The following is an 18,231-nucleotide window of genomic DNA, read 5'->3' as shown; positions in this document are numbered from 1 at the left end:
ACACCTAGGTAAATAAGACAGAAAAAGAGATGACACGTCCACCATTTATTATCATTTTAAAAACTAAACAATCATTTAATATATTTGTAGTTTTCTGCATTTCAAAATGGGTACAATTACAAAAGCGATAAGCATACCTGAATGAATCAAACAACCTAAAAGAATTTCATTGCAGTGCCTTCCAATCTTAGATAAATTACTGAAATCAAATAAATACGGTGAGGCTTTTTAAACCCTTTGAAGTAGTAGTAGACATTAGCTGATAAACTGAATATTAAAATTTAGCAACCTTATTGACAGAGGTTAAAAACAAGAAGAAAGGCAATTCCATTTTTAATAAAACTGTATATATAGATATCAGAGCCAACGCCCAGCAGATGAATCCTTCTCCCACCCTCACAAAAAAAAAAAAAAAAAAAATCTGCTTGTCAGAGCTCAAGAAAGTGCAGTTTTATTTGACATTTCAATAAGTGGAACACAGCATTACAAATCCATCTAACTTTACTGAAACAATTATTGAAATTCGTACCTTCAGGCCATGTATGTTCCGTTTCCCAGGAGGCTTGCAGGCTGAAACAGTAATTGACTAAATTGTAGAACACATCAGGGCCATTTACAAATTTGCTCAAAATGAATCTTTTAAAAAGAAATGAGGGTGACACCAAAATTAGCAGAGAGAAATGATTGAAAAGTGCCTCACAAGACCCAGAGTGGGAATTATGAAGCAGGATTTTTAACTTGCAGGAGTGAGCATTTATAAATGCTAAGAGCTTTCTGACACCATGTAATATAAATTCTAATTTCTGCTTAAAACACATCAAAATCAAGAGAACTGTTGGCTTAAATTATCAGATTCTTTTTGTAATTCAAATTAAAATCAATATCTTATGTCACTATATTTTCACATGCTGTATTTTTTCTGGCATTTAACAGAAATATTTGCAAGATGTATTTTAAAGGAATCAGCTGCCACACATCAGGAATTAGTCACGTTGTCAAATGCAGACAGTTTGTTTTAAACGTGGAAAAAACATGTCAGGGGCAACAGCAGTGACTCTCAAGAAACCAAATACTGGATAAATGCAATACAAAATGCCACATTTTGGACACAGGTGTACAAATGTGGCATCTTATTATGATGTCTAGGTTTAGAGGGACGTGCTGCTGGAGGAGAAAGCATTCTCCTAAAGTCTCTCGAACTATATATTGCCTTGTTCTTCCATTTGGTGAATGTGCTTTTGTCAAATGTTAAAGCCACAACGGCTCCTAGCTACATGTTACAGACAGTTCCCATTTTAAAACTACAGTGCCCTACAAATTGTATGTTAAAGGGCCTGTCACTTTTGATTGATTGTCTGAGGAGGGATGGATTTGATTTTTCTCTTTCTGTGATGCACATGCATTTCACTTCAATTTTTGACAGCAGGAAACAGAACTATTTATTAGTCAGAAGGACACAGATGATAGTTATTAAACACATCAGTTAGGGCCACACCATGTGCCTTTAAATGACATTAGAATGTGCATCTTAAAGAAGAAAAATATTATCACACTGGGCATAAAAAACCCACTAGAAAACAATAAACTACTCTAAATACATATAAGCATATTATATTTTTTCCCAATAAATTTAAATCAACATTTTGAACAAGATATTAGAAGAACACTCTTTTTATTATATATATGAATGGTATATTCACCTCGCATTCCACAGATGGGATATACACAACATAGGATATATACATGTGTGTGTGTGTATGCACACACGCTCTCGTTTATGTACATGCATACACAGAGGTTTATTTTCAATATGAAAAAAGAACTCTGGCTCTTACTAAGCAGACAGCAACAATGCATTTTTTTTTTTTTTTTTTAAATCAGACAAAATACTATTTTCTTCCCCTTAAGGACCTTTACATCATCAAATGGATACAGCACAGGCAAGGTAACACAGGATGGCACAGGACGTTTACTACTGGCAGGCTTTATGGAAGACACCAGTTTTCGGAAGCTGACTGGAGACAGCAACTTGGAGGTGTCCTCAGAAGTAAGAGGCAGAAAAGGACTCAAAGAAAGATTGGGGTTGCAGAATAAGCTCTTAAAAAGGAAGAGCCTGCAATTACAGGCAGAAAAGCTGTATGTTACTGATGGGGCTTTAAACTGCAGTATATAGAGAGACATGGCCAAAAGGGCATGAAAGCAAAGTGCTTGTGCTCACAAAATTTGGGATGTTCATTAGAGAGGCAGGACAAGACGACAGGAAAAAAATGCAGAAAAGCGCATTTTGCGTGATACTGCAGAAGAGCAGCAGCAGAAAGTCTGGGTACAAAGGGAGAGCAGGAGAGCTTTAAATCTGTAATCTAGAAAGAACAGACATCTTAGGAAGGTGATTTGGAAAGCTGAAGCAGCGCCTCAGCTCTGAAGCAATTTAGAGTAAGTGGTAGGCCACCTAGGAGGACATACGAGCAGAAATCCGTGTAGCTGAGCCAATGGTGAAAATGTGGAGCTAATACATGGGGACTGTATCCTCAGCAGCATGGAGATGAATTCTGAATCTGTACAGTCAAAGATTATCCTTGGGTGTAAAGCAAACAGAAAAAGGAAACAGCAGCAGGAGTAGGAATCTACTTGGCTGGTTCTTCAGGAACAACCCAAAAGGAGAATCCAGAAGGTGGTTAAGCCCGATTAATAATGTCAAAACACCCTTTTAAACACCAGGCACGCCAGCTACTGAGCACCTCCTGTCACAACTGCCTTGAACTGTTTGCTTAAGGGGAAATATATCTAATTGCCTTGCGTTTCCAAGAAGGGTTTCCCCACCTACTAGGATCACCCACTATATCAGATTCTCCAAGCCCCATGAAAGCCTAGCATTTTATTTCCTGCAAGCGGTGGCCAGTGGCTTTAGACAGAGTGTGCGTCAGTAATTAAATGGCCTTCTACAGAAAGAGGTTCAGGAGAAAGGCAGAGACCCTCACATCTCAACCTGGGAAGCGGCAGAAGATAGCTTCCCTCTTCAGCGCTCTCCTCGTACTCCTCTCGGGAGAACACATCTCAACAGCTGATTGCTCTGGAGTCCTTCAGCCCCAATATCCGGGGATCCCCTGCTCTCGATCAGACCCTGCTAGCTTGAGCCATAAAACCCATAATCTCCGTATTCCACTTCAATTCCGTAGGAGCGTACTAAACTACCAGGAAACTCAGCCTCCTTTTGAGACCTTATTAGCATGTGTTTGAGAAGGCTGTTGGTTAATTGCCCAATTCAAACTTCAGAGAGTTGTAAGTAATGGAAGTCGAGAATGTTTAATTGGGAAACTCATAGTATGATTATTTGTATAATATCAGTTAAGTGAGAAGAGTTTAATTTTTAATTATTTCAATTAATTTATTGCTGGGAGATTTACTTGGAGAATTTAAACCTTATCTGTTCCATCAATTAAGAATCAGAGATTCAAAGACTGGATAGTGAGAGCATCTGAATGAATCAGCGGAATTATGTAATGTATTAGTCTTTTTTTAACCATTATTTGAGTTCAGAGAGCACAGTGCATTCCCAAAAACCTAACTAGCTGCCTACGGATTTTTGTTCAGGATGTAGATGACCTATTTTTTAATTGCCTCAGCCCACATAATTGATTACATCTTTCCCTGTTCAGGCAAATTATTAAAGTACTTGTGATCATTTTGATACCACTGCTAAGTGCCCAAATCTCAAATAAAATATGTCACGGATAGAGCTTCTATGACAGACATGTTCCCGTTTTCAAAATGAACAATGACAGTCACATTCCCCAAGTCTGATGGACCGATTAATGATATTAGAAGGTCTTAACATAAGCCCAATTTTCATAAGTATCCAAAATTTAACTTATTCATACGCTTTGGTTTGAATACATGCAGAGCCATCAGCAATGAGTTTTTTAAATGTACATAAATACGTACTATGCAAACTGAATCTTGTTAGTCTAATTTACTCCAGTAAATTAGCTATTTTATATGCAATAAATGTAGTTTTCTCTACACCCCCTACAATAATGAATTCTTCTATCCAAATTAAGGGGTAAACATCATGTTATGTGCATTTAAAACTCCCAAAAACATAACTGTTGATGAAACAGTTTACTGATATCATCATTGTTGATTAGAATTTGTTAAGCATTACCTCTTGGATATATCTGTAGAGGCTCTATTAATTGTCCATTTACTTGCTGTTCCATTACAGTGGAGTAATACTGCAAAGAGATTAAAGAAAGAGATTACTCAGTAGTGTATGAATAGTAGTAAGAGCACTTATGGACTGTTTAATTCAATGCTTTTTGGGTTTTGTAAGTTTTTTTTTAAATTGCCATAGTACGTATCAGCCTTTAGAATGCTTTCTTACCATTGGCAATGTTCACACAACAAAGTGGCACGGGAGGAACATAAGCAAGGGGCTGCGGTGCCCAGCACAGTACTGACTCCAGCACAGGGAGCTGTTACTGGCTCAGCTAAGCAAGTTTCAGGCCCACCTGAAACCTGGGAATGCTTCAGAAGACTGAGCAAATGAAACGTTTGCAGCAAACGCAGCAGTTGCCACACCTGGAGATGCCGGGAAAAGCAGTCAAATGTGGAAACAAAGAAATGCCGTAGATACAGTCAAAACCTGTGCAATTACGAAAACTCCAAGGGAGAAAAGAGTCTGGAAACTATCCAAGAATTGGCAGCGACGAAACACAGTAAGGGCAGTTGGGGCCGCATCCCACGTAAGCGGAGATGTGCATTCCCTTAGCATACAAACTTAATGCACAGGAGGGTGTGCAAAACACTGTTACTAGAAAACCATGGCAGACCTACTGAGACCTTGGACCACAGCACCCGGACTCTACAGGGACTGCTAGGAGTGATCTGGGGGGAAAGTTTATTCATAAAGAAAGGCCAAGAATGGACAAAAAAGGGATATAAAAGCATCCGAGAACATCAAGACCCAGGAAGACAGAAAATATCTCATGTGGTATAAGGAAGCCTGAGAAGTGGCATAAGGATGAAGGGCAGAATTAAATCAAGAAGTAAACATTCGGATTTAATAAGCTGAAATCTTTATTAGCCTTTCACAATCGACCCTCACTCCTGAGGCGGGGTGAACGCTCACCAGAAAAGACATTTAACATTACGATCCTGGGGCAGGAGTAAACTATGCGTTTACTGTCTATAACCCACACATCTCTCATCACAACGTGTTAAATATTGAAAGCACATCACAAGCATGTTTCTTTTGCAACCGCCGAACATCTTTGAAGCAAACACGCTGGCTGTTGGCCAGATCTTCATGGCATAAATCAGTGTAGCTCCACTGACTTTCATGCTAATTCTCACCAGCTGAGTGTGGTCTAAGACTTCAGCATGTCACTGTTACCAGTGTTTTGTGATACTATTACTCAAACTGGCAAGAATGGATGTCAACAAGAAAAAAATTCTAAGTCTCTATGTAATCAAACGCATGTATGTCACTTACACCATTGGTTTCCCATAACGCAAGCATTTTTCACATATGCAATTTAAAAAAGATGTAAGTTTATCAACTGCCTAATGTTACAAAACATTTTTCTTTCCTCTTACAATGGGATTAAACACATGAGCTACAGTAAGCAAATGTTAGATGGACACCAAAGTCAATTTATGCGCATAAGGTTTTCAGTGCATCTGTTTTTTTTTCACATTCACATCAAGAAACAGGAAGAAATTACCTTTTTGTGAAAAAACTGTTATGAAGAAAATCGCTGAGGGTTTAAGGATGAGTCCCGCCCCACCTCCTGCGTGGACGTCTAGTACAACACCTGCTGCTAAAAGCACTTCCCTCGTTGAAAACTCACCACAAGATTTTTAAAGGGGGGCACTTCATTCATATTAGTGTACAAACATATAAACCCACATCTTAAATAACCGCGTGATGCGTGATTTCGCTCTGCTTCTACAGAGCAAAGCTATTCATTACAAAAGCCCACTTGTGAAATGATCAAGAGGTTTTTCAGGAGTCAAGACTACCCCATAGACTTATTTTGTATCGGGAGGGTCATGAATAGCATACCAAATCCTTCGCCACATCCCCATATCCCTTCATAAAAACGTGTCACCAGTACCTAATAGTTATGGAGCTGTGAAAGAATCTCCTGCTCCACTGGGGGCCAAAATTGCTTAAGAAAACCAAACTTTATCATCATTTTGCTAGTGGCATTCTATGACCTGAAGACACATATATGCACAGTATAAACTTCTATTACATACTCTCTAGAATAATAAACTAAAATAACCATACATGAGACTGTTTCCTACAAAAAAAAAAAAAAAGGTGGGAGAGAGAAAAAAAACATGGCCCTCTCCATTACTCAAACAGTGATGACAAGTAAATGAAATATCAATCATGTAACCTGTCAACCTTTTGGGACAGCAATAACTGTTAACAAGTAGTCTGGAAAAATTGTCTGAAAATGACTTGTCCTCCACACGTGAGCATTTGAGGTTTCCATGGAAAATTAAGATGCCAGTGGCTATTTGGAACATTGTTCAGGTATTCTTTTTAATGGAAAATTTGCCAGTTATTGATCCAGAGCATGTACCCCTTGCTTTCAGAAAGCTGCAAGCAACTTTCCAATCAGTGGCTGTCAAAAAAATTACTGCCTTTTTATACTGATACAAGACAACAGCTAAAGTGCAACTCCACTGCTACTCAATGTCTGTCTTTAATTAACCACAATGCACAACAGAAAAATAATTTTATTTACCATTCCACAATATTTGCATAATGCAAAGTATTTCTGCATACTCTAAAATAATTCCAGAACTGCCTGAAATAACTTACTGTCAAGTTCAGAAACCAAAGAACCAAAAGGTAAGAGGTCATGCATGATTCAAAACATCTTCCCCAATTACAGTGTAATACCTGCATGGAAGAGACCCGTTTTCTTAGGGAATTATTTTTTTGTTCTTAAACTGAAAGAAAACCCTTCACTTTTTGGTTTTGGAGAATACCAGGAGAACTGGAGACAAACTGCACCATGTCAAAATTCCTAGAAATAGGAGCTGTTCAATCCTCCAAGTATTTGTTGCAGGACTCATAATACCCAAAAATGAGTAGTTTTCTTTCCCAGTATATTCTTTAAGATTACAGTAGATTCATTCCTTTACTTGTAGGCTAAAACCATTTTTTTTCTTATAAACATATTCCAAAATGACACCTACAGGATGTTAGAAAGTTAAATCATCAACGCAACACAAATAGAAAACTAGTTTAGAACTGAAGGGAAAATTTTCAGAGAAGAAAAGCTGCTGAAGCAGAAAGAAGTCATTTACAGACATCCCATAATTTTTAAGGGAAAGCAGAGAGTTGAGCAATCATAACTCTAATGTACTGAAACTTTAACAGTAAGCTTGGAAGCATAGCAAAAAGATGACCTTACAAAGGCATGATTAATCTTAAGCCTGTGCCAGGAAAATTCAAGTTTTCTAGTTTAACAGCAACAATGGCAGACATTTTACAAGGAAAATTGAGAAACACAAGGAATTCCAGTGGGGAGGCATCAGCAGTGATCTAGTTATATGAAACCAAACAAAAAAAACCAACCCACCAAACAAGCATAAAACCCCCTTCCTGCAGCAAGATTTTTCTTTCTTGCTGCTGCTTCACACAACTGTCTTATACTCTTCAACATCAAACTTGTAATACAATGGTTTCACCACCTCTGGAAAGAAAACTGCACATGAGAGGGGCTTTTTTAATAAATCCCTCGAGTTTCACAGAGATCAATCACCAGCATCTGGAACCCGCACTTCTTTCCCCCCAGGATTAAGTCATAGGCAATGACTAAGGTCCCTCTGAACCAGGGTCTCCTAAGAGACCTCCAGGTGACCAACATCCACCCCAGCCTTCGTGAGGGAAGAGTGCTGGGCTGCAGAAATAGTGCAGTCTCTGCAGATATCAAAAGGATCAGAATTTTACTGAGGAAGCCTTCCTGGAGCCTGAAAGATGAGCCTCCTTCATAGGAAACATCAATAGTTTGATGTGTTAACTTCCCAACAGCAAAACGACGTCGTTTTGCCAAACACTAGAGAATGCGTGCTCAAGAGCAACCCATGAAGCAGTGACTCGGGCAAGGCGTAGGTGATCCAAGCACGTCCCTGCTCTGTTTCCTCCGTTACGGGAAACCAAAGAGGAGGAAGACTACACAGAACCGAGCCATGAAGTCCCACCAAAAGCGCCTACAACTCGTACAAAACAGGGCTTGTTTCCGCTAAGTGCCCAGCTAAGACCATTGGCATAGCAAGAAGTGCACTTTATAAGGAACCGGCATTCCAGCTGGCTTAGAGAGAAAATACCCATTTGTTATTTTCTTGCTTATCAATTTCATTTGAAAGGAAACAAATGATTTTTTTTCACTTACATCTGCAACATGAAAGACACACCGAAGCTACATCCAAATTATTTTGTTTCAAAAAGTAACTGCATACTTTATGTCTATAGACAGACTTTATATTTATAGGTACCTAAACAGAGGTTTTACACACATCTATGTATATAAAGGCACACACAGACACACAGATATCTCACACTAAAAAACAGAAAATACGTCTTTAAATCCTCTGTGAATATTGAGCCTGCAGCTACAATGAAACTCTTCTGTTAGGAGGGGTGAAACAGTCTCCAGATGAAAGTAGATTTTGAAAAATTTTTAGAGCCCAGGGGTTCATTTTTAATGAGCCGTTACTTTAAGTACTGCATAAAAAATACAAGAAATTGATAGTCCATTTAGCCTGCACTATACCTAATGCAAAAGTCATTAAGATGCATTATTCTTAATGTTTATGATATGATCAGTAAGTGTATGTCGTCTTTTTTTTTTTTTTTTTTTTTTTTAAAAGTCAAGCATGTCCACATATCTCATGTCATGTAGATTTTAAACACCTAGACTTAATACAGGAATATTATTCTGTGAACTTAATACAGCAATATTGTACTGTGAACACTGCAGCTTACGTTAACACTTTCATACAAGCAAAAATACAAACTGATAAACATGGAAAATAACAGCATTTGCTATACCTACATAGGACAGCATGGCTTTCATTTCTTCATCGCTTCTGACAGTAATCCGATCACCATCCTCATCTTCATCTAACAAAGAAATGTATTACATTTGTGAACAACGGAAAAGGACATTTATAATTTTAATATGTAAGTTTCTTTACCTGGGCTTTTACAAGCAAATAAAAATAAGAAGAAAGTGTAATGCAACTACACAGGTAACAGGTACTCTGGAATAATAATGTATGATGACTCCAAACATTAACAAAGACTACAATAACATCTAAAATGGGGGCACAACCAAAATGCTCAAAACTACGTTCTCAACTGTTCTTTTACTGCCAGAGCCTCCCCAGAGGCAGAGAACCTTACACATGCTATAACACTCCCCGCTGGAACCCATCAAGGTATTCCTTCGACACAGCAAACAGAAAGTAAAGTTTCTGAGCATGCTTTGATCCTCCCAGATAGAGTTGTTTTGGCAATTTATTTCATCAGAATTACTAGGAATTAAAAAAAAATAAATAAATCAATTGTTTTCCTCCCACTAACACCTTCTGGTCTTACTGTCAGCCCCACCTCAACTCACCTGCTCTGTGTCAAGTTCCTCCCACCCCTCTGCCCCATCCCTGTTACAAATGCCTGGGCATCTCTGCTTCTTCACAACACTGCAATGCCGACTTAAAAACGGTAACCTACAAGCGGACACAAACCCGCAATATTTATACAGGGGGGTTTAGACAAAGGCAGAAGTTTGTGAACAAGCAAGACCAGTCTGTGTCTTTGCTCCCCGTGCAACTGGGGGCGCAGCGGCAGCAGGAGGCACGAGCAGCACTACCAGGCAATCGCGGTTTCGTGATGACGGCTCGGGCACAGCCGCAAACACGCAGACACGGCACTTCTGGCCTGAGGAAAGAGGCTGCTGTAGAAAGAGAACCAGAGGAAAGGCAGCAAGATTCAGAAAGGCTCCAGCAGAGCAAGGCATTTGGAAAGAGTTATTAATATGAAGATCTGGAGGAGAAATAGGCTTTCCAAAGACATATGGCGGGATTCAGCAGGTGCAGGTTTACCAGGGGGCTCAATCCCCGCCATTAGCACCAGCTGGTGCAACAACACGCTCCAGTGTCACACGCGGCAGTTGCTGAGGCACCCGTGCAGCTCCTCCACCACTACGGGAGCCATGTCCACCCCCATGCAGCTCCTCCACTCTGATGGGAGCCGTGTCCACCCCGTGCAGCTCCTCCACTCTGATGGGAGCCGTGTCCACCCCGTGCAGCTCCTCCACTCTGATGGGAGCCGTGTCCACCCCGTGCAGCTCCTCCACTCTGATGGGAGCCGTGTCCACCCCGTGCAGCTCCTCCACTCTGATGGGAGCCGTGTCCACCCCGTGCAGCTCCTCCACTCTGATGGGAGCCGTGTCCACCCCGTGCAGCTCCTCCACTCTGATGGGAGCCGTGTCCACCCCGTGCAGCTCCTCCACTCTGATGGGAGCCGTGTCCACCCCGTGCAGCTCCTCCACTCTGATGGGAGCCGTGTCCACCCCGTCCTCTCCTGCCCTGGCCCTCAAGAAGAGCTCGTACACTTTCACCAATGGGAGAGTTGCACCACTCGCCAGAGGAATGGAAAAGAGCCCTACCCTCCAAATCAGTTACAAAATGTTAATTTATTTTTATTGCTCTAGCTTTGGGGAAGAAAGGAAGGGCTAATGATCTGTCTCCATTTTTTGCCTGCTGCAATTTAAACATCTTATAAATAGATACTTATAAAAAAAAGACAAAGAAAAAAAACCCAACAAAGTACATTGGTGTACAGCCCAGTTTTACATTTGTTTTTTGCCTTCAGACAGGGACCTCTTTGAAAATAAAACAACAACAAAACATCCAACTGATACCAAAGAATGGCTGACAAATTTGCATGCCTTTTTTGGCCAGAAAACATCTAGTGTGGGGAATCTCAAACACAGGAGCCCATTTGAGTCAGGATATTTAAAAGGCCCGAGACACCCACCTCTTACTGAAAGCTGACGGGGTTCAGTGTGTCAGGACATGTCCACACACACGAGGACAGACAGACCAGGACAATTCTGCCCATACTCCCAGTTGCGAGCCAGCTGGTCGGAAAGCCCTATGGTTGCAAAGGGAAAGCACTCTGCCCGAGCTAATGAGCACCGGGAAATCAAGAAGCGACATGCATACCGCTTTCTGAACACCTGTGAAATACCAAAGGGTGAGGACGTGGAGATGAGTGAGTGCATTTACACGGCTTCGGGACCGGAGCAGGTTTGCTCCTGACCAGCTCAGGACACAAGCAGAGGCCAGGGCAGTCTGTCTGTCTGTCTCCATCTCTACAGACATGCTCCAAAACACATGCTTTCTGCGATCATGGCATCAGTATTAGAAGGTGCCATGATGTCCCTGGATAAAAGCTCACTCTTGCTCGTACTTTTGCAAAGAATCTGGGAACAGACCCGAGTCAACAAATTAAAATTACCTGAGAAAAAGACTTTGTTCATTTTGCCTCTGAAAACCCAGCAGGTACTTCTGAGGCTCTATAACAAGAAACCAATTCAGAAGAGAGCACAAAACAACAAGAGACACATAAGAAGGAAAAAAAAGTAACACAAACCCCTTAGAATTACACTTTAAAAACATACTGGAAGAGAGCTATGGGACACTGGAAACATGGAAGCTGGAAGAGGAACTCAATAGCACAGCGATGTCCTACAAGTGCTTTGTCTCATGGAAATTTAACTGGTGAATCACCAGATTGCTCGAACGACTTGCTAGGGTTACCAGCCTGCAGCGAGTCATGAATGATGAAAAGATTATGAAGAGTTAGCGAGTTGAAACTGAATGCTTCCTTGCCTGGAAACATTTGAGGAGTTGTAAAACTGCTACCTGGCCGAAACCCAAGTCCCAGTCGCAGTGTGTAACGGAGTAAGGAAGGCTGAAGAAGCAGCTGTTGGAATAGCAAACACAAGGAAGACCATGCATCAACAAGAAGGGATCAGAGTGAAATGCAGAAGAGGGGAAACATACGACAGAGACACACAGATACATGGAGAGAAAAGCTGTTAAACAAGCCAGGCCTGAGGGAACAAACTGAGCAGGGACCACCAAAAATGGGGAGAGAAAGAAAAAAAACAAACCCCAAACCCACCACGCTGGGAAACTCTTAGAGCCCACTTGCAAAATGTTTACTAAAGAAGTATTTTTAAAAAAAAAAAAAAAATCACATATTACTCATTTCAAATGATTAGGAAATTAACTCTGAAATTCTCAGAACTGCACAATTCCTGACAGTGGTACAAAGAGAATAAATTAAAAACATGTTGATGAAAAGGCAGATGATGTTACCTGGCACTAAAAAAAGCCAAATCTAAAATAGCCAGTCAATGCTTCTAAAGAGCAAAACCAGGAAAAAAAAAAAATAAAATATCTATTTCTCATATCTGTGCAGAGATCTTCTGCCATCCTACCATGACATTTAAGTGGGCACAGCCCAAAAACCAGCTAGATATGCCACATGGGTTCAGAAAGATTTCCAGGCTTCTCTACTTGCCTAGAGCACAGCAATACGATTTTCCAGCACATTAGGGAAGCAAAAGTAGAACCAAAAAATCCTGCGTACTGGCTGGATTTTGCTAATGTCACTTAAAATGGAGGAAGAAATCCTCGCAAGATACCGAATAGAGTGCAGCAGATGGTAAACAAATATTATGAAGCAATCTTCACAAAATCTGCAGTGTGTCACAAATATACAAAATGGCAGAGTTTGGATAAAAGGATCATAACAGGCCATATGTTGTTAGCGATTTTATTTGTAGCGATGTGTAATACAATGCTGAAATCCACATAAAGGTCCAAGAGTAGGAGAAGTGCAGCCCCAGGTAGGAGCCGCAATGGATGGTACACTGTAGATAACAATAACTAAACAAACAGTAGAGGAGCCTGCACTGGATGGCAATTATCCACATCTGAAGAAGCAATGAAGCAGGTGAGAACGAAGCTTAAGCCAGTAAAATCTAGGCATTTGATATGGAAAAAGTAACCAGAAAAATCACGCATCAATATACATAACATATTTTAGATGCCAGTTAAATGGCAGGGGAAATGGTTTTGTGCAGATGTAAATGACAGACTAGAGACATGAACTGAAAGCACAGAAGCAGATGTTAGAAGACACAACAAAATAAGTATTTCCAGGAAAGTTCTACACATGGTACCATTAATATGGGCTACTGCCCTGATTGCAGCAACTGCTACTGGTGCATGAAGTTCAAACAAAGCTAATGCGTGATGTGGGAGGTATGTAAAAAAAAAATATTAACAAATCAAAAAAAAAAAAAAAAAAAAAAAAGCAAGGTCTGGAGCCCGGTCTCTTTAGAAAGTCCTGTTTTAAAAAGTAGGGCAGGAGAAATGCTGAGGCTACAGAGAAATAACACTTACAATCTCCATTCATAGGTTTCTGGCCTTTTAGGGGGGAAACCACAAACATATAAAAAGAAAAGTGGAAAGGTCTAAATACTACCTGAAGGACCGTAAAACAATGCTTGCTTTGATTATCTAGATGCAGAAGTATCCATAAAGCTCTAAAAAAGGGAGAAATGCTAATAGGAATACAAGGCCCTATCTTGTTCTGTCTGCTCTCTCACCTTCAGCATCACCACCTTACTCATACAGCACATCTAATCCCCTCCAGCTCCTTCTTGCTATTTCATCTCTATCAAAGAAAAAACACAGAGATATGCAGAAAAAAAAAAAATTAAAAGGAAACAACAGGAGTCCTCCTCCACTTGGAAGAAAACTCTAGCAAGGCATCTTATCCCCCAAGATACAGATGTTTGACTCCCCTTTGCAGCTTCTTGCTCTCCAGATAGGACAATCCCCCAGGAATCCCTCCAAAAGTAAAAAATAAACAGGGTTCAAAGAACAAAGCTGAAATAGATATTAGCAGATATAGGCCTACATCTGCACTAACAACCACCGAGAGCTTTCCTAACTCAGCAAAAGCATAATATCACCATCTCCACGAGCTGTAAGTGCCACTATGGACAACCCCAAGGTACACCTTGCTCAGATCCTACATATTTTTTCCAGTTTCTCAACCAGACCCACACGGCCTTTTAGAAGTTATTGCTACTGCCCAAGTCTAACCAGGTAGCCTTTTCCTGCGGCCCTCCTACCTCCTCCAGAAGCTACAGCTGCATAGTTACCGACTCCTCCCGTTCTCGCACAGGAGACAGAGAAGATGGTGTCTTTAACTTGAGCCCAGCAGAAGGAAAAAAGGAAAGCTAAAAACACAGCAGCCCTTCCAGCAAATAAGGAAACATTAACTTCTAATGCTGCTATATTTGCTTCAAAATCTGTGCATTATACCATATTTCTGTAAAAGCTGCTGTTCTTTTGGTTTCTTCCAATGGGGGATTAAAATTTTAAACTGAGACCTACAGGTACTTTATACTTTTAATTTAATTTAAGCAATACAATTGCAGTGAGAAGAGCGAGCACGGTAAGGTCAGGCTGGTAATTAAAGCTATATTGTAGAAATACGCTCATTCAAGATGTGATTAAATAATAAAATATTGCTTAGTTCAGTATCATCATTAAACTTGCATTAATGCATAAATATTTAACTGTAACATATAATGAAGGTAAACACTATTTATTTAAAAAATGTCAGCCCTATAATGTGACAAAGGAGACAGTTTATACAAGTCATACTTACACTCAAATGCTGTTGTTGTTGCATCTGGCAAAACTTGACCGATGACATCCTAAAAGGTAAAGAAGAATTAGCTATATATCAAATGGGAAATGCCTGAGATGATTTAGAGTAAATCATCTTAATCACTCCCCAGCTGCAGGCTGAAGACTTAAAGACCTGCTACTCGCCTCTGCCCCAAAATTATAAACTTTTTAACACACAACACAAATCAGTACAAATCATGATGCTCTTCTCCTTCCTCTCCACATTACCTTGAGGAAAAGTGTTTTCTTTTCAAATAACTCAGTCATAATCTCAAACAAGCCAGTGTTGTCTGTTCTTGCAGCTTAAAGAATCGATTTTTTCCATAGGTCATAGAAAAACATACATTAACTTATCGAAGTGAATCATAAAAGCAGAGGTTTACGAATAGCTTTTTACTTGAGAAAGCACATTTTCTCTCTCAGTCCTTCCGCTTACATCACTCCGATTCCTCCTCACCACCTCCAAACAACTACCCCGGTTCTCCTTCCCATCATGAGGTTACTTCATCACACAGCTCCATCTCCTGCCCTGCCCGCAGCTCAGGAAAAACAGGGTAACAACCAGCTCCGGGTGGGTTTGGGGCTGCCGTCACGAATTAAAAACAGTAGCTGTGAGACTGAACGAATTTTTGTTGCTTTCGCTCCACGATTGCCCGGGAAAGCGGCAGCAGCTGCGCCAAGCTGCCTGCTGCTGCCTCGCAAAGCAGCACTGCGTCTCAAGATGCTCCCCGCGCCGTGAGAGCCGGAAAGTTTGGAGGGCTCTTTTGTCATTCTTAATTGGAATTTAAACTTCTTCAAAACTCGGCAGACAGATTCAAAGACGTTGGCTGTCCTCAAGGAAATAAGGTTAAAATACCCAAAGAAGTGGAAGTACTATCCTGAAAGGTAACATCCAGCCTTGGTTGTATACTAATACATAACACCATAATAATATGCTAATAATATATAACCATATAACATGCTAATACAAGTATCATAACACCTTGCTTATATGCTAATACAAGCTTTTCCTGTACAACTAAACTGAGAGGAGGAGAGGGGTTTTTTGTTTGTTTGGGGTTTTTCTTGTCATTGATTTGGTTTTTTGGTTTTGGGTTTTTTGGGGGGATTGGGGTTTTTTGTGTTTGTTTAGTTGGGGGTTTTTTGTGGTTTTTGGTTTTGTTTTTTTTTTTTTTTTTTTTATGTGTGTATGTTTTTGGTTTTGTTTTGTTTTTTAAGTCTTTGCCTACAGCATTTATTCAAAATTCAGTGAAAAACCTCTGCTCAGCCTGAAGTCATCCCGGCCTCCCTGGGTATGTGCTGTCGTCAGCCTTTGCGAGGCTGCAATATGTCATGTCAGGGCACGGCATAAATGCACAGCATGGTTTTTTCCTTCCTGCTGCCCGATTTCTCATGTCAGACAATCTCTCCACTGACAATGTCACAAAGTGATTAGAAATTAATGAACGACAATATTTATTGTAGCACATACACTGTGAGCATCTTGGGGTGCTCAGCACCCCCCTGTATGAAAGCTTTAGTGATCACTGTCCTGTCACTTTTGTTTTCTCTATTTTTTTCATTAATCTAAAAGTAGGAAATTAAACATTCTGTGCAATTTCAAAAAGACACAATTAATACAATGAGAAAGCAGCAAAAGCAACCTAAAGATTTCCATAGAGCTAACTGAAGCACATAATATTTCCAAAAGTTTCTCATTTTGTCTTTTCATTTCAGATGCTAAAATAACTCAATAGTACATAATTTAAACTATTAATTGTATACAAAAAGACAAAAGATGTGCAATACAGCTTACCTAATTATGTAGACTGTAAGTTTGCGGAGCCAAAAAAGGAAAGACCAAAACAACAAAAAATACCTCAAACCACCAAACATTGTCACGTCAACAAAAATTCTTCCATTTAAATACTTCTACAGGGATTGAGAGCTCTGTCGGTCCTCTGTCAAAAGCCAGCCAAGCTGTACCCTCTGCTCCTAACAAGAAATTAAAATCTTGCCTAAACAGAAGACTGTGCTGTTAACTAATTAGTTCTAAATGAGTTAAACATTGAAAATTCCTCAGCAAACACACTTTAATTGTGTTATATTTAAGCCACTTGTAAAACATTCTTATGAAGACACAGATGCTTCCACTAAATGGATTTCAAATTTGTTTTCAGAAAAGGACCTCAGTTCTGGGGCATTTACAAACTGTATTTAAGAAGTGTCTGAGTACGCCACTGACACAGAGATAGTTCTGACAGCCCCAAATGTCTGCTAGGAAAGCTCTAAGACTCCCAAAACTGCGACAGCACTGACACAGTGATGGGAAATTCTTTTATATTTTTTTTTTCCTATTCAGAATAACTTTTTCTATATATTTGGATTCTTTAAAATGAGTAATAACTAAGCACATGAATTTAGTGTCAGACAGTTATGGCGTAAATAGTTAAAAAGAAAACTCTCCCAACAGCCACAAAAACTTTGCTCTAGTCAACTTTCAGTATTTCTATTTAATAGATGCACCTGAGAAAAATTAGCCTTGCAGGAGGTGGGAGAGAGGGAGCGAAATCACACTATTACTGTGTTGTTACCATAGTATTTTCATCAGCTGCGTAAGACTTCCATGCTCAAACATTCAGCAGACCTCCCAGTGACCCAAGCTTAAAGGATTACTCTAAATTTCAACAGATTATGCATGATGATTTTCTACTATCACAACAGAGATCACAAGCAATAAAATACTATGACTTGTAGACATTGTTCAAGCCAGCTCACATACACCACAGCTTCTAGTTTATCTTACAAAACTGAAAAGCCTCTAACAATGAAGAGGAAAAAAAATAATCAGGAAACAGCAGCTGAAACAAGAACTCCATCAAATCTGCTCTCCAGAAGAGCTGTGGAGCACTTATCTCTCAGAAAGCAGAAAATGTGAAAGCACTGCCTTTAACAAAAGCGTAAATATTGAAACCCTCACTCTTATTTCAGTTAAAACTTTTTATCTCAGTATGACATCATGAAGTTATCCTGAATTAACACCAAGTGCTTAAATACTCCAGTGACAGTTAGGGCAAATGAATCTGGACAGCCTGATGAAAAAAAAAATAAGCTTATTGTAATTCATTTAGCAGTGCCTTTAAAATAAATCTGTTTACTACTGGGAACTTAGAGGTCTGCAAAGGTGATATACACAGAACATATTTAAAGTGACATCATGAAGAACAGCTCGTAGCACTCTAGTTTAGGAAAGCAATCAAGAAAATGCCTAACCTAAAGCTTACAAGCAATGCTGCTTCCACAGGTCAAGCACTGTCCTACCGAGTTAAGGCCAAGCACCAGCACCAACCTGCCACTATCAGGTTTTCCAGTTTGAATACATAGTTTAGTACCTGTGAAGGCCCCTCCAAGAGACCGTATTAGAGCAGCTGAAATTTAAGAAATTTA

The 18,231-nt window shown here is 39.9% G+C and overlaps 1 protein-coding gene across 1 annotated transcript in view; it reads right to left on the bottom strand.

Moving 5' to 3' along the window:
* The window catches only part of MAP2K5 (mitogen-activated protein kinase kinase 5), a 141,768-nt gene that overhangs the window by 118,636 nt on the left and 4,901 nt on the right, over positions 1–18,231 (bottom strand). Inside the window, exons 2-5 of the mRNA XM_082488770.1 lie at positions 14,783–14,831; positions 9,078–9,145; positions 4,163–4,232; positions 530–570 (exon numbers count right to left, since the gene is read on the bottom strand). Of these exons, the coding sequence (XP_082344896.1) occupies positions 530–570; positions 4,163–4,232; positions 9,078–9,145; positions 14,783–14,831 (228 nt within the window). The remainder of the gene's footprint in view (positions 1–529; positions 571–4,162; positions 4,233–9,077; positions 9,146–14,782; positions 14,832–18,231) is intronic.

This window comes from Vanellus vanellus (assembly GCF_965231255.1).
Source record: "Vanellus vanellus genome assembly, chromosome: 11".
Taxonomy (NCBI): Eukaryota; Metazoa; Chordata; class Aves; order Charadriiformes; family Charadriidae; genus Vanellus; species Vanellus vanellus.
The sequence above is the reverse complement of the archived record's forward strand: the minus strand, read 5'-3'. Positions and strand labels throughout refer to the sequence as shown.